This window comes from Notolabrus celidotus, chromosome 3, assembly GCF_009762535.1.
Source record: "Notolabrus celidotus isolate fNotCel1 chromosome 3, fNotCel1.pri, whole genome shotgun sequence".
NCBI lineage: Eukaryota > Metazoa > Chordata > Actinopteri > Labriformes > Labridae > Notolabrus > Notolabrus celidotus.
The window spans coordinates 3,843,750-3,860,868 of record NC_048274.1 but is presented as its reverse complement, the minus strand read 5'-3'; the positions used below and the strand labels follow the sequence as shown (position 1 = coordinate 3,860,868).

At 40.4% G+C, this 17,119-nt stretch overlaps 1 protein-coding gene across 3 annotated transcripts in view; it reads left to right on the top strand.

The window, feature by feature from the left end:
* The window catches only part of prmt3 (protein arginine methyltransferase 3), an 83,115-nt gene that overhangs the window by 10,545 nt on the left and 55,451 nt on the right, over nt 1–17,119 (top strand). For all 3 annotated transcript variants that reach the window (XM_034680639.1, XM_034680641.1, XM_034680640.1), the window contains 3 exons: nt 247–312; nt 2,947–3,068; nt 9,680–9,779. In XM_034680639.1, coding sequence (XP_034536530.1) covers nt 247–312; nt 2,947–3,068; nt 9,680–9,779 — 288 coding nt within the window. The remainder of the gene's footprint in view (nt 1–246; nt 313–2,946; nt 3,069–9,679; nt 9,780–17,119) is intronic.

Genomic DNA, 17,119 nt, shown 5'->3' with positions numbered 1-17,119 from the left:
GCCTTGTTCTAAACTGTGTATTTTTTTTAAAGAGGGACAATTCTAACAGTGTTATTTAATATTATATCCCAACATTAGCTTCCAAAAACAAGCAGTCGTAGAACTCGTGGCCTCATAAACCATCCCCTAACATTGAGATGTTTGCAGTTTATTTAAATCATCTGCCCACACATCATCACGTCGTATTCTGTCTCTCTACTAAAGAAAAGCTGTCATTGTTCATGTTGTGATATTCTCTCCCTGCAGGACAAAGTGCGCACAGAGAGCTACCGTGATTTCATGTACCGCAACCCCGAAGTGTTCAAAGACAAGGTGAGCCAGATAAATACATGCAAACATATATGTGTGTGAATGTGTGTCTGCAGCGTGTGCAGGGGAGCCAAGACCATTAACAGGAATAGGCGTGTTGCATTTTGCTGGAAACACATTAATAAGGCGATGGTGTCTGATTTAAAACACAGCACGACTTTATTAACACCTCCGACGTCGACTGCAGAGTGCTGATAAGAGACACATGCAATCCACCACCAAACGCATAACCCCCCCCCAACCCTTCTCCCCAAAAACCCTTCCAGCTCACCCCCCACCATTTCTTCTTCATTGCTTTTAGTTGCAGGAAGCAGTGGCCTGTATCATGACCATCCATTATATGGGCGGCTGCTGGTTAGTGCTGGGACGAGGCTGCAGAGGAGGGAGGCAGGCTGTGTTGATGGGAACGTACATTATCCCTGTCAGAGCGAAACATTCGCCAGAGAGGAAAGTGTCACCTTCTACAGGGAGCGTTAGATAGAGAACAAACCGGGTTACTCTTGTTTCAGTACTGTTAAGATGGGGTTAGAGGGAAGATGGAGAAGGGAGCGAGTGTTGTGTTGAGTCAGCAGTGTGATGGCGACCCTCTGTGAACCCATAAAGGCAGCGGGACGCTTCCAAAGAAGTAAAAGTGGCCTTAAATAGAGAGGCGCATAAACAGTGTTACATATAGCTGGGCGTATAGTCATTGCAGCTGTGCCACGCTCATTAAACACCATTGGGGGCGAAGATGAACAAATTAACTGCAACCTATGGGAACCTGAAATAGAGGTGATTAAAAACTCAGTCAACAGCAACAAAAAGCTTGAGTGAAAAAGTTCCTTGAGTGTCCCGAGGATTTAGAAGCACTTAAACAAGTAAAGATGATGAGGCCTCGGGGAAAACTCTGCGTGTCCCGGCATTAATCTGAACGGCTCAACGCAGAGATTTGGTTCTATTACAAGGAGGCAGCTGGAGGTCACTGGAAAGTTTGAAGATTTACAATCCTTCAAAATAATCTCCATGTAGCGCTCAAGGCTTTATGAAAGTGTTACTGGTTTCTTTTTCAACCGTTTTTCTTCTTGTCATGAATTTTATAGTGAGATAAATCACTAATGGAGTGACATTAATAAGATGATCCAACAGGAATAAGGTAGAACTTTTTAAGTACTTCATAGCTTGGACCGTGACTCCTTCTAAAAATCCCAAAAGCGACAAAAATGGACGACCCACCACCAAATAATATGCTTAGAAGTAAACTTTCTTTTCCTTTGGTCATTTTTTAAACAACTTAAATCGTACATAAATACCTAGAAAGTTCTGTGTTTGATTTGTGAGCCCTTACTTAAATGACCCTGGTACTGGCTCTTTATCTCACCACCTTTATAATTCAATTCGCTGACGACTCAGTGATAGTCAGCCTCTTGCAGGACCATGAGGTGGGTCATGGTCCAGTCCTGGAAAGTTTCATTAAATGGTGTGATGATTCTTATGTGCATCTAATTGTGCCAAAAACAAAGGAAATGCTGATTGATTTTTGTCAGAATCAACCAATCAAGGCATCAACTGTCATCAGTGGATCAGTTCTGGAGACAGTGAACGAGTATTAATACCCAGGCACAATCCTTGATGACAAACTGACCTTGAATGCTAACACTGATGCCATTTGCAAAAAGGCCAATCAGAGACTTTTTCTCTTGAGGAAACTGAGGGGTTTTAATGTTGATAGATCACTTTTAAAAATCTTTTATTAATCTTTTATTGAGTCTATTTTAACTTTTGTTATGACCTCTTGGTTTGGTAACCTCAGCACTTCTAACAAAAACAAAATCAAAGTCTGCCAAGAGATTGTTGGCGCTAATCTTAATGATCTTGGTCATCTTTATCAAGTGAGAGCCACTCAGAAGTCAAAAGAAAGAAAGAAAGGTACTTTATTGATTGGGGGAAATTCAATTTTTTCACTCATGCTATTTTTGGACATGCTACACATTCAGTTTTTTTGGTATATACATACAATCATGCACACACATGCAGTGAACATGCCTAGGGAAAGATGTCAGAGTGAGGATGCTGCCATCAACCAGGGCACCCCGAGCAGTTGGGGTTTCGGTGCCTTGCTCAAGGGCACTTCGGCAGTGCCCAGGCAAGTGAATCAGCACCTCTCCAGCCACCAGTCCACTTGCCAAACTTCGTCCATGCTGGGACTCAAACCGGCGACCCTTCGGTTCCCAAGTCAAGTCCTTATGGACTGAGCTACTGCCGCCCCAGCCATCCTTGAAGACCCTCACCACCCCCTTTTATTCAGAGTTTAGACTTTTGCCAACAGGGAGGAGGTTCACTTATACTAGGAGGGCCAGAGCTAACAGATATCTTAGATCATTTGTGCCCTCAGCTGTTGGGTTTTTAAACAAGCTGCAGGGTTGTTGCCATTTCACATAGGATTATGGCACCTTTGGTCTCATATGCAGAAAAAATTATGTCATCCACAGGAGTTACGTAGTTATGTATTTAAATGAAATGTGTGAACTTGTGTTAGTTTATTATGTGTATTGCTGTGTGTATATGATGTGTGTGGGCACTACCGTTACAAACCAAATTGCCTCTTGGGGACATTAAAGATTTCCAAATCCAAACCTCCTCTCTTTTCTTGTTGTGCAGGTGGTGCTGGACGTTGGCTGTGGGACGGGCATACTGTCCATGTTTGCCGCCAGATCTGGGGCCAAGAAGGTCATCGCAGTGGACCAATCAGTAATCATCTATCAGGCCATGGACATTGTCAGGTAAGACACACATGGAGGAAGTGTCTGTCCAGCACTGTAGAGCTCCATAAAATAAAAAATAAAAAACTGCTCACAGATTGTAGGCCAGCCCCTCCAGAGGCTCTATGAATCAGCTGACAATAAAAACCTGTTAAGGTTGGCCAACAGCTTTGTCACACATGTCAACCTCTCCCTGAACCGTAAATATGACCTCTACCATCAAACCTGAAATACAAGGTTCCCCATTTTAACAAGGTCAGAGTCCAGCACTCTTGTTCACCAGTCAATCCTAAAATTAGAAGCCTAATCCAAGGTCAATAGTGCGTTGAAGAGCATTACATCTTGTTTTTGGTGTTTGAATGTAAGGGCAAGGTAAGGTATTTAATTGCCTGGTAGTAAATGGAGCTGCTTCAATTTCTGCCTTTCCCTGACAGCAGAGTCAGATTAGCTCCGTAGCAGCAGCGCTAACTTGGCTTCTCTTTTCAAGACATTGCATTTCAAAGATCTGAAAGAACACACAGGCCTTCTTCCCTCATCCTGCAGCAGAGGATTGTTGGACTAGATGTCTGTGTGACCTCCAGCCACCTTTTTATTTGTTGCAGCTGGTTGACTTCAATAGAGCTGCTGTCAGCGCTGTGGCCATAACGCACATAATTTACTCCTGCAGTCTGACTCATTCACCTCCTCGCCTTCTTCTCCGCTGCGGTAGCTTCAGACCAAGGACCTCCAGTCTCAAACAAGCACACACTCAAAACATGTAGATGACCCCCTGATGGGACATTTTCAGACACTGTTCTGTCCAATTTCAGTTACTGTGTGTTTCCAGTTCTCCACAGTGCAGTCATTTACCTCCACCAGAGCTTCCACTGTCCCTTCATCCACCTGCGACCACTTCCTCCATCACACCCCTGCTTCTAAAATGCATTTTTGAGTTAGGGGCCATAATGACTGCTATTATTACTGTTATGTAAGAGAGTGTCGTATAAGCAAAACAACAGGGTTCGCTGAAGGAAAAGGACGTTTTAATTTTACAGCCCACTGACTCGCTGTTGGAGGGTGCGTGTTGGCATGCAAGCTGCATCACACGTTCGCCAGTGGTGAAGATTCAACTAAAGAGAGATGTGTAGCACCCTCTCTCTCCTACACATTCAATCATGCACATATAGAAAGGCACACAGACTGAGCCTGTGGGTCGCTTCGAATCAACTGTTTGCTTTGGTTGTGCTTTTAAAGCTCTTCTTCCTCCGTGTACGTGTGCACGCGTGTCTGCAGCTGGCCTTTGTGTGTCCGTCGCTTCCTCTCGCTGTTAATATCAGGATTGTAATTAAAGTGGCTCCTGTTGGTTAGGCAGCCGCATCCATCTTCTGTCTCCACTCCGCTGCCGAAGTTTAAATGAAAAGCTGGATGTGACTTCTTTCCTTCACAGTCACTTCCTTAATGGATAATGTCCAAATAGATTTTTTTTAAATGGCTGGAATTGATGGATTATCCAATAGGACGCTTTGAATTGTGACAACAAAGTGGAAAAACCGAGAGATATTTTGACATAGATGAGTGGAATTGAAAACTTTAAATGGTTTTGCAAACTTAAGATTGACAAATTATGAGTTCTGTATGTTGATCAATATCAGAATCATTCATATTTAACCTTGTAGAAGGCTGCTGAACAGCTTTTCATCCACTAGTGACAGACATCTTCAATAAATGTTCATCACACAGCTGTTTCAAATACTTCATTCTGATTGGTCAGTATGCCACAGAAATGTCTTTGACTTCTTGATACCATAATGTTGCTACAGAGGACACACTGTTAGTGATGCAGCTCTTATCCTAGACTTTGGTGTACTAACTGTAGTCATATCAATCCGCCTACAGCTGTCTGGAAAATTTGACGCTTGTTTACAGTAGAAAAACAAAATAAAGAGAAGGAATCAGAGAGGAAAAGACAGGAGGGTTTAAAGACAGAAACTGTAGGCCACAACAGAGCAAAAAAACAGAGGATGGTGCATGAAGTAAACATTTAGCAGAACACAGTATTGGATCCAGTAGATGAGACAGAAAGCGTTGCAGACTCTGACAGTGACGAGGCAGAGAAACTGAAATATGCTGCAGTGATTCACGGGGACCTTGTTTTACTTCACCCTCAGTAGAAACGTCCACTTCAATGTGAGTGATAACAGCTGAGTTAAAGAAGGTTACAGACATTACTTTGGACACAGCTCAAACTGAGTTTAACAGACTATTTTAAAATGATTAGATTATGAGATAAGTAGCCCTCTGATAAGCAGCATAATGTCTTGAAGTTAGTTGTTTTAATTATATTAATATGTCTGGTACATTTCTGAAAAAGTTTCTGGTAAATTTCCATGGGAAGTTAAGCTGTGGAATTTTGGAAATATTCCAAATTGGAAACTTTCCATGGGAATTATGGGAATTATGGGAATTGAGGGTAATTTAATGCAAAGGTATCATATCCAAGAATAAGTATTTGTTGCGTTATAAGCAGACATCTATCCAAAATAATACAATTAAAACAGATTTATTTGTAAGTAGAACTTTATCAAGTGTTAAATATTTTATTGAACAGTCAATTATTTCATTGAAGAACAAAAACATGAATGTTGAGTTAAATATTACTCATCCCCTCGACCCATTCCATTCAAAAATCAACAAAAATGCAATCCCAACAAAGTCCCATTCAAAATGTTAAATGATAAGAGCCTCTCTCCCTCCAACAAAGTCCTATTCAACATGCAAATAAAAAAGCATCTTCCCTCAAGCCTCTCAAGCCTAGCCTCTGCAGGATTCTAGAAATCATTTATGCATGTGATGGAGGAATGCACAGTGCATGTAGGGGGCGTGGTCTCAATAGCCCTGCAGTAAGCAGTGTGCTATGTGCATGTGATTGAGGAATAGCATAGATATTCAACTGTACTTGCATGAAATCTGGTTGTTTTAGTCAGGATTATGCTAGAATATATTTTCCCCAACTAGATTTAAGTTCCCTATTAAGAGCCAACCTTCAATTTAGTAAATTCCTGGTTTATTCCCATGGAAAGTTTCCAACTTCGAAAGTTCCTGGAATTTTGCAACCCTAGTTACGTATGATTCAGACATCAAATTCTGTTTGATCAGCACACGTCCTCAGTTTTAGTTTAGACAGAGTATTTTAAAACTAGCAATAATATAATTAAAATGGAGTAAAGCTCTTTCACCCATGGAGAGTCATGTCTTCTAGTCCACATAAATACTTTCTTGTGTCGTTATCGGGTTGTTATCAAGAGGGGGGCTCCATTCTGCTGAAACAACCTCCTCACGACACACTGTCTCTTACATATTTGATATAAAAAACCCTTATAATTATAATTATGATATTGGAAATGTTTTAGTCTTAAACAACAACAAAAAACACCAATATATGACTTTCATACTGAGGAGAGCATTCATTTTAATTAATAATTACAGTTTTCTAAAATAACGGCTGTCTTTTAACTGTGCAACCCATCTTCCCTCTATTCACAAATGCACACTCATAGACACACACATACACACACAGAGACACACACACGCCCACAAAGCCGCACAGATACTGACTCTCTCCCCTGAGTCCTGACATTGTCCTCTAAATTACCCCAATAATGAGATTACAGTGTTTCCCTCTTGTGAAAGGTGGAGGAGGTGGGAGGTGGGGAGGGGGTTGTGGGTGAAGCGTCGGGGGTGGGGGGGGTGGATTCTGGGAGGAGGCGATAGCAGCGGCAGCACAGCAGCAGAGAGGGGAGAGACAGTTCAAGATAAGGATCGCTGCCACAGAAATGCACTCTGGGCCGCTGTGAGTAATTGTTCTGTCCTCGGTAACATTAGCTGTCATGATAATGGAATATTCACAGAGATTGATACCCGGACCGGCCGGTCTGAAAGGAGGGATCATTTAAACAGCAGCACTGAGTGTACAGTCCCTACCTGAGCCTGACGCCTCTGCTGTCCTGCACTTACAGTTTACCCCTGTTCACTCTTCCCACATGGTGCACAAACCTCTGGAAATAAACTGTACTTGGAAAGAAACAATGTTATTTACATATCTTGACAGGACTGAAAAATGTATTGAAGAAGACTCTTTCACAGTTTTGACATACAGTACGTCTGAATTGCATGTAATACATTCTTCTAAAGGTTGTTAGTAATTATGAAACAGATGTTCTTGACTTGTAGCTCTAGCTTCAGTGACGTTGAAGCATAATCAGTGATTTGTAAACGTACCCCATCACTATTTTTATACTCTCTAGTGATGAGCCTACAAAGTCAGAACCTGCCTCTGCACTTATCCTCAACTCTATAAAGAATTTGAATCGACCTTGAGCTCATTGATTTAAGTCACACCCTGCAACTTAACATTTTTAGTTAGCTCTCACCATTCAGACTTTTTTTTTTTACTGCGAACAAGCAAAAGTGAGGAACTGATGTGCATGTGTGGCTACTAGTGATCCCGGTATCGGATATCGGCTAGATCGGACTCAAAAAGCTAGATCGGATATCGGTGACAAGGGGCTGATATATAGTGCCGATCCATCCGGCAGATCTATTCATCTCAGTTCTATGCTTTTCTGTGTTTACAACAGCCATGTATGTCTCCTACGTCATCATTTATAAAATGTGCTGCTAATTAATATTGTCACAGTATCAGACACGGAGAAGGGAAACAGTAAGGGCAAAGCTGGGTAGAGTAATAATGTATTCAATGATTTTAATCCCAGCCACAGGTACACTGTACTTTTGTGGGAAACACTACGTGGACATATTTTTTATTTTCTCATTTGAAGCTTTTTTTTTATACAGAATATTTAATTCCTCTTATCCACCGCTGAGGTTAACAGTTGAATTGTAATATCCGTTGGTTGTGAAGATTAACTCACCAAACTGCTGGTACACATTTATAATCTCTTGAATAATGATACTGTCAGTTTTAAAATGTTCATTTTATTTTGGTTTACAAAGTCAGAAAAGCCTGAAGTTGCCATAACATGATTCTATCCTCACATTAAAGAACAGAGATTGTTGAATCAATACCGGGATCGGATCGGATCGGCTAGTATCGGTATCGGCAGAAACCAAAGCCCAGGTATCGATATCAGTATCGGGACCTCGATCCCACTTTTTAGGTCCCGATACCACTGAAAATTCGGCAGCCAAAAATGTTCAGCCGAAAATGGCCCAAAAGTGCATTTTCGGTTTTTCGGCTGAAAGACTTCTATCACTGAAACAACACGGCCGAAACAGAACGTTGTGATGATGCAGGCAAAAACCGCGGCCAGTACGCGCTTGTCTGGATATTGGCCAACATGTCTGCATCCGTTATTCCTTTAACTGCAGCACTAAAGTGTCTTCTAAGCAAAGAGGTTGAGACGGACCTCAGAGTGAAAACAATGAAAAGTACACTCTTAGTCTGTCAGCACACGTTTCACTGAGATCTATTCGGATCCTCTGCACTTCATCGCGACTGTATTTGATCCGTGTTATAAAGATCATTACTTGGATGTGGGAATAAAGCGGCGTGCACAAGAAATGATCCAGGCCGCAATGGATGCAGAGAATCCGCTTGGAGATGGAGAAGGAGAACAGAGTGCAGAAAAAAGGACTTGTCTCTCTGAAACAGATAATGGTCATGGACCCACATTGTCTGATATGTTCAATGAGATCCTTGATTTCACTGAGGTTAGTACACAGTCATAGCCATAAATGCAATGGTACTAATAATTGGCATAATAATTTCTTTCTGTGTTTCGGTTTTCGGCCTTTGTTTCCTCATTTTCGGTTTCGGCCAAGAATTTTCATTTCAGTGCATCCCTAGTGGCTATATCTACCCCGGCCCTGTTCATAAAACAACAGGGAAGCACTTGTGATGAAAAGCTATCATCCTCTTTTACTTGGTCTGCAAAAAAATTGCACCTACACCTTTAGGTTATAAACAAAAGGAAAAAAAGGGTTGTCGGTATCAATCTCAAACAAATTCCTACACCTGCATGGGAAATATATTGTATTGCCAAAAATGTGCAGAAAGACGAATATCTTGCAGAAAAGTCTCCACAGTGAAATGCCAGAAAAGCTTCAGACTGCTTCTTGCTAAACAATCTGGACGGTGGCTTCAAATAATGTCCCATCTCAGGGTGGCAGATCGACATTTGTAGTTCCTGGTTCCTGTTTGTAAGACTTAAGTGTTAAGTGCCACATTTCTAGTCCCTGGACATACTCCTTGACTACTGCAGCTTTTGTCCATCTATTTTCTACCTGCAGTAATCAGCTGCTTTCAGATTTCTTTTCTCAGCTGCATAGTTTGCATTTCTTTGAGGACTTCGTTCAGCAAGGGATTTGAATCGAGACTCCAAATCTACATTGAAATTGCTCTTTGTTCTGTTATGTCAAAGTAGGCAATTTATCCCTGACCAGTTATACTCAGGTTCTGTGTCTACAAGTTGCTCTGCTGCCAAAATTAAACCATTCCATTTCATTGATATGGTTTGGATTTGAACCAGAACAACACTAAGCTGACTCTGAACCACTCTCTGCCTGATCCAGTTGATGAAGAACTGACCTGAGCTGTGTTTCAAAGTCCTCTGACTCTTAAATTTTTCCAACAGATCCAATCAACTGCAGGACACGATCACTCTGATAAGAGGAAGGATAGAAGACATAACCCTCCCTGTGGACAAGGTGGACATCATCATCTCAGAGTGGATGGTGAGTGCCTTTTTACACTCGTATGTACACATCTATAGGTGTTTGATTGTGGGCGTTCAAGTCAAAGCCTTCTAATCTCACAGCCTCTTAAAATCAGTGACAGAATAAAAGATAGAAGTTCAGCTCCAGCTCAAACGTATGTTAATCATATCTGAATCTGAGGATGTGAATCAATCAATTCACGTGTCAGAGAGTCTCTCCAGGAAGTGCCCACCTGTCTACATCAAAACAGAATGTTAACTTATTTCAGTAGTTCAATTCAAGAAATGAAACTCATATATTATATAGATTCAATACACACAGAGTGAAATATTTCAAGCATTTAATTATTCTAATTGTGATGACTATGGCTTACAGTTAATTAAAACCCAGAACTCAGTATCTCATCACATTAGAATACAGTGAAAAAGTTCAGTATTTTAAACTAATGGTGTCACACTCAAATCAGCAAAGGTTACCTGAGCCTTTAAACGGTCTCTGACACTGGACTTCCACCAGATCCGTGTCCGGTCCGTCTCTGATCCACTGCGGTCTGGCTCCCTACTCTCATGTCCGTCAACACCCTCCGGTTGCGTTTTTGGAACGCAGCATGGAGCAGGACCGCCGGACAGCTGGAGTCATGTGACCAAGGTTTTCCTGCAGCAATCACTGAATCAAGGATTCTCCTGCTCCTCTCCTCATCCATGTTGTCTTTATGGTCCTCTGAAAACCTCTGACCTGTTGACTCCAGGCCTGCCTCTGTTCAAAATGACACCTTGTTTTCGTAGTTAAGTTAAAAACGATCTAACGATAACACAGAGTGTTTTATTCTGAAAATTAACCGGATGTTCTCAATTTGTTTTGGCGCCTGACTTCCTGTCCCACTCTATCTGCTCTGTTGAGATTGATGAGTCATGCTCCGACATCCAGCAAAAATAGAAGTCTTGCGTATCGTATCCGTAGCCGGAACACAACAGAGCGGATCCAGTGGAAGTTAACACATTGACTAGAAGAGAAACCTATCAGATCCGGTGCCGTGACGGATCTGAGACAAACCGGAGACGGATCTTGTGGGATTTGGCCGTTAGTCTGTCCCATCAAGTTGTGAAGAGAAAGTGGGAATGACCTGGCAGAGGGTCAAGGGTCAACATTGAACACTTGGAGGACTTTAGCCTCTGTACATGGGATGCAGGATTTAACAGCTGGGCTCATCGGGACCTCTATAAAGTAACTTTTAGAAGTTTTAGAACCAGCTCATCGATTGAGTGTCAACATGCAATACTAGTTGTATTTAATCTGTCGTAAACATTACACTGGCATTTTTTCTATTACTTGGAACTACTCTAACTGAAAATACATTTACACTTTTATTTACTGTATTGGCCCTTCTGAGGCTAACAAGTGTGGCTACATGTGAGATGAATCTTCCCTCTTTGTCAAATATATTTATGCATATCTGTGATGCATAATCTTCGATTGGTCCGTTACCCTCCAATGAGCATGCTGAATCCAAGGTGCATATTTTTAACATGTCTTAAAGGGGCTAAACGCGACCATGAGCTTCTCTGAATATCTAACCAGGAAGAGCAGTCTTTCTACCCTTTGATACCCATTTATCAGGGAGATTCTCAGTGGCGATACAGGCAGGACGGCCAAAGTTGAACGCACTGCTGAAGTCATCCCTAATTCATGAGCATCCCGTATCTGTCCCCCCTCCACCTCCCCCATCCATCGTGAAACCCCAGGGTCACGAGCAGGGGTCGCCCGCCAGAGCCTTCCCATCCTCTCAGCAGGGAAATTGAAATTCGATGGTTGACGTGTCGGTGGAACAGTGAAGGATAGGGGGCGTAATCTCTGATGACACCAGCTCACAGGGCGCTAATAAATCTAAGAATTCTTCAGTCACTTCTCATCACGCCAGCAATGGCAGACATTTCTCACAGTGGCCAGAACCTCAAAATCTCCTCTCCAAACGGCCGGTATAAAATGGAAAAATGACAGTTGTCACAGGAAGAGACTCTCACTTGCAGTGTAAATGGCTTCAGACTGTATTAAACTTTAATGGCTTTGTCTTATAGCCAGGTAGTGTCCTCTTATCTTCCAGACATTCTGGAAAGTCATCACTTTAGGGTGTAATTTTTTACTTTTATATTTTTGCTTTAGATGTCATATTTCCCTCTGGTGTTAGTTTTTCCTTTTTGATAGAGTCACATCTCTTACTGTCTGAATAATTTGTCCACACCGTTGAATGTATTAGTTATAAAATAAATCTAGTAAATATTTCAAAATGTTTCATTCCACAAATACAGTGACTTTAAAAAGAAGAGGAATTTCCATGAAGCCATGTCTTGCAGTTTTACCTAGAAACGCTTTTATATAGAAAACAGAAACACATAATCTGACTGAATGTTTATCTAAAGGTCTCATTTAACCCCCGTTATCACTGCTCATAAAAACACACATGAACTGACTTAAACAAGTACATGTAAAACAGAGTTTTCTGCAATATCATCCAAGTTTTACTGGATGCTGTACACTTTATCAGTTGCAAAGATCGACATTTCAGCGCTAATGACGAGGAAACAACAATTTCATATAATTAAACATCTGCTAGTTAATGAGTTTAGCCCTCACACTGTCCATCTATCTAACATGAGGAGAAATAAAACAGGATTATTTACTGCAGTTATTCAGGACAGTGAACCAGTACAAAAGATCTCAAGGCAAGGCAAGTTTATTTATAAAGCACCATTCATACAAGAGCAACTCAAAGTGCTTTACAAAGTTAAAAACCAAAACCAGAACAGTAACAATAAAAAAAAAAAAAAAAAACACACAGCAAACACTTCAAACATTTACATTTTATATGCGGCCAGTTGTGTTTGATCTACTCTCTTTCTCTCTGTGTACTTATGTAAATTAACGTACAAAGTAAATAGTGTTTGGTCTTATTATTTATTTAAATTAGGAGGGATTATTCTAAACTAGAAAGGTTGCATTTCCTGAAAGCAAATGCATTGAAATGCTGAAGCTGAAGGCTGAAAGCTGTGAAACACAGCTGAACATGTGGAAGAGTAGTAGAAGTAGTTGAAGTAGAAGAAGTGGAAGAAGTAGAAGAAGTGGAAGTAGTGGAAAAAGTAGAAGAAGTGAAGTTTTCTGGCAATTTTTCCAGAGGGCATGTCACATTGTTTTCCCAGCCTGCCCACTCTAAGATTTGAACCTCTCACTCTGCTCACCAGTGTTCCATCCAACACACACCAATGTTAAAGTGAGGGAAGAGCTGAAATTTGATTAATTTTTGAACAGTGAAATCTCAGAAACTGTGAAAGATATCAAAAAAGTGAGTCATGTGTAGACAGCTGAATGTCTTGTGAACAGTTTAAAGTCTGAATGGAGTCTATAAGTGAAAGTATGCTGAAGCTATAAGCTGTAGATGTTGAAGAAGTTGAAGTGGATTTGAATATTCCGCCCCATTTGTTTCAATGTTAAAATAAAGTTCAAATAAAGTTGAATAATTCAAAAAGTATAAGGGCTGAATATGTGAAAATATATGGCCTGAAAGAGGTAAAGGAGCTGAATAGTTTAATAGTTGAACGGTGAAAATCAGTCAAAGTTTGAAGGCTGTGAAAAAAGCCAAAAAACTTACAGAAGAAGAAAAATAAGTAGAAAGTAGAAGAACAAGTCAGCATTTCAACATAATAATCAGCCCCCTTCGCTGCTCTGAAGTCAGTAACTTGCAGAGTCTTACTGTCCCGTCGGACAAAGAATCACAACTGATCTTGTCTTAACCGAAATTAACCTTTAATTATTCAATTCATCTCAGAACTTCTTCCCAAGGATTAAGACTCACACATTGAATCTTTTCTGTGACTAGTCGCAGCCCGAAATTGGCTCAGACCTCCTGACACCCCCGCAGGGTGCCCGTATGTCCAACATCTTATTGTAGATTCAATATCAGGTTAATTCCATGACGCCATACCTTGTTAGAAAATATCCAATTTAAAATATGACATTAAACAAACAAAAGCATGAAAACATAAAATATTTTTAAATCTAAGGTCAAGAAATAAAGTAAAATTATATTTTAAAAAAATAAAACAAATTGAACAAGAAGTAACGGTGTCCACTGTCTTGTGGAAAACTACCCAAGCCGTGCACATCATGATATCAGAATGCAGCAGTTTATGGCATGATGAAACAAGTCCAGTTAATGAGACGTATTTATTAAAGCCAATGTAAGTTTGTTTGTCATTTCTGTAAAATGATGCATAAACTGCTTTTTGTTGTGTTTCTGTCTGCATACCTGCTCAAAGAGAAACTGCTGTCCTCTAAAATCAATTTAATACCAGTTGTAACAAACCACACTTGTCATTATCACTGTGACACATCCACCAGAAGTGATTTATGCCCATTTATTAAGTCTGTGTTATCTGGTCAACATGGTAAACGAAGGACTAAAAATACCTAAATGCAGTACCTCTGTGACTTTGATCAGGGTTTAATACCTTGGCCTGACATCGCTTAATGAATGCCTCTGTTTCCTGACCCTGCTTAAAATAGATTCTCACACACACACACAAAAACACACACACACACACAGGCCCAGACAGAAGGCCCATGAAGGCCTCCAACAGGAACCAGCCAAATTGGGTCAAGGCTATGGCTGCACAGGGATGCACCGGAGGGAGCTCTGTAACTAAGAATAGATTAGCATCCAGCATTTAGTTCTGTGCAGAGTCCACATGCTCTGTATTCCTTTACTTTGTACACATTTACGAGTGATGAAACAGAAACAGAGAGCCTTTCACACTGTTTCACTCCAGTTTGTCGATGCAGAAAGAATAGTACGAGTGTGGTGATTCCGTTGTCACTGAACAGTGTAATTAATCCGAAACGTGTAGAATTAATAGGCCTACAGATCCATGCTCCGTGCTTCTCCTCGGGCTTACTGTGGGGAAGAAAAGCATTAATTCTTATAAAGGATGTAAAAGGAGAAGTACTTTAATCCATCACTGCTTGTGCTGGGATTGAAAACGTGTTTCTGTGGACTGGAAAGTATTCCAGATTTAGTTGAAGACATCCAATGAGATGTGTTTGGGTCTTTTAAAAAGGGTGATTTCTCAAGAAGAGAGTTAAATAAAGCAGGACATGATTTCAAGAACAGAAAATAACTCCAACACAGATTGACAGCTTGTCTGTGAAGATTCTCGATCATCCAGGTGAAGGTAATTTGGTTATTTGAGATTGACAGCTTGTTGTGTTCACACTGGAGATGCTACACTACACAACTCATTTACCAACATTTCTCTGTAGCACAGCCAGTGGTATGAAACAGGGGTTCCCAAACTTTTCGGCCCTTCATTTAGTTGGTCTGCAGAAAATTAGCCTATATACCTAATTTGCATGTGGCTGTAACCTACTGCTACTGATGCTTTTGATAAGTAGCTGGTCACTAACCCTAAACTTAGAGTTCATTTGGAAACAGAGAAAGGCAGAAAATGCATTACATTTTCTATTTTCAAGGTTTTATTTCAAATTTAGCAACTATTTTTGTCTACATTTTTTTACTATAATGGGTAAATGTACTATTTTTAGATAATTAAAAAAAAAAAAAACATCCTGGAAGACATCTCACAACCCCCCATTTGTGTTTTGTGACCCCCCCCCAGGGGGTCCCAAGCCAACCCCTGGTTTAAAACTCCATGAGATACCCTCATTGTTCTAAGAGGAGAAATACAACCACAACCATATACTGTTCTAAGTTTGTATTTACACTACCAGTCAAAAGTTTGGAAACACCTTCTCATTCAAGGGTTTGTATTTATTTTCAAATATTTGAAGCACTGTAGATTAATACTGAAGACATCAAAACTATGAAAGAACATACTGTATATGGAGTTATTTAATGAACAATAAAGTGTTAAACAAAGCAGAATATGTTTTATATTTTAGATTCTGTAAAGTAGCCCCCTTTTTCCGTCATGACAGCTTTGCACACTCTCGGTATTCTCTCAGTCTGCTTCATGAAGTGGTCTCCTGGAATGGTTTCTAATTATTTGTAATTCAAAACCGCTCCAGTTTACCTGGAACCCCTCATCCAGGTCTACTGCCCTTCTCGCCCGCTACGCTCAGCCTCTGAAAAGCGTCTAGTGCTTCCAGCACACAAGGCCTCAAAATTAAAATCACTAGCTGGACTCTGTTGCCCCTAAATGGTGGAATGAATTGGCCAACTCCATACGATCTGCAGAGTCCCTCTCTACTTTCAAAAGACAGCTAAAGACCCAGCTCTTTAAGAAGCACTATGCACTTATCTAGACTGTTCTCCACTGTTGTCCCCAGTGGCAGATCATGTCTTCCAGCTACAATTGACTCTCACTGTCCTGCTCTACTCTGGGAATCTGTGTTCAGCTCTTGAGTGACCCAGCACTTGGTACTTTGGTCATTATTGTGGTGATGTTAATTGTTGATGATGATAATGGAAGGTCTTAAATTGTTTGGTTGCTTCATTGTAGATGTTCCTTATTTTGAAAAGAAAAAAAAAAAAGTTCCTTACTTACTTTTGTGCATTGCCTTTACACTGCTTGGCAGTACCTGCACCCAAATTGACTTGAAGCACTTCGTTACTCGTACTGATCTTGTTTCCTCTTGTCTAGATCTTTGCTTGTGTTGTTCTTGTTCTCGTATGTACGTCGCTTTGGATAAAAGCGTCTGCTAAATGACATTGTAACATTGTAACATTGTAGTATGAGCCTTGTCAAGAGTTCATTTATAGAATGACTTGCCTTCTTAATGTGTTTGAGACCATCAGTTGTGTTGATCAGAGGTAGGGTTAGTACACAATGGATAGCCCGATTTGACTACTGTTGTAATCTAGATTATGGCAAAACCAGATTATTTCATAGTTTCGGTGTCTTCAGTATTAATCTACTGTGTTGGAAATAAATAAAATAAATAAAAAACATTGAATAAGAAGGTGTTTCCAAACTTTTGACAGGTAGTGTATGTAAGCATCCATTATTACCTGTTCTTGGTGCTCTATAATTGAACATTAGTTGCTTATTTGCATGCAAAATGTAGTCATGACAAAAATAAATGGCGTTATAAACAACAGATGGTAAAAACAATGATTAAAGAGACCAGAGTATTATTTGAACTTTCATAAACTCTTAAATTATTTTTTTAAAGAGATGACCTTGCAAGTTTTCTTCAAAGGAAATGAGTGACCTGTCAATTAAGGCTGTAATGGAAGAGACACAGAGGATTATATCAGTGAAGTCCAGCTGTCAGAGCTGTTGGAGCGAGCAGACAGACAGTGGTTACAGGGCTAATAGACAGAGATGAGTGATGAATGTGGTGTATCT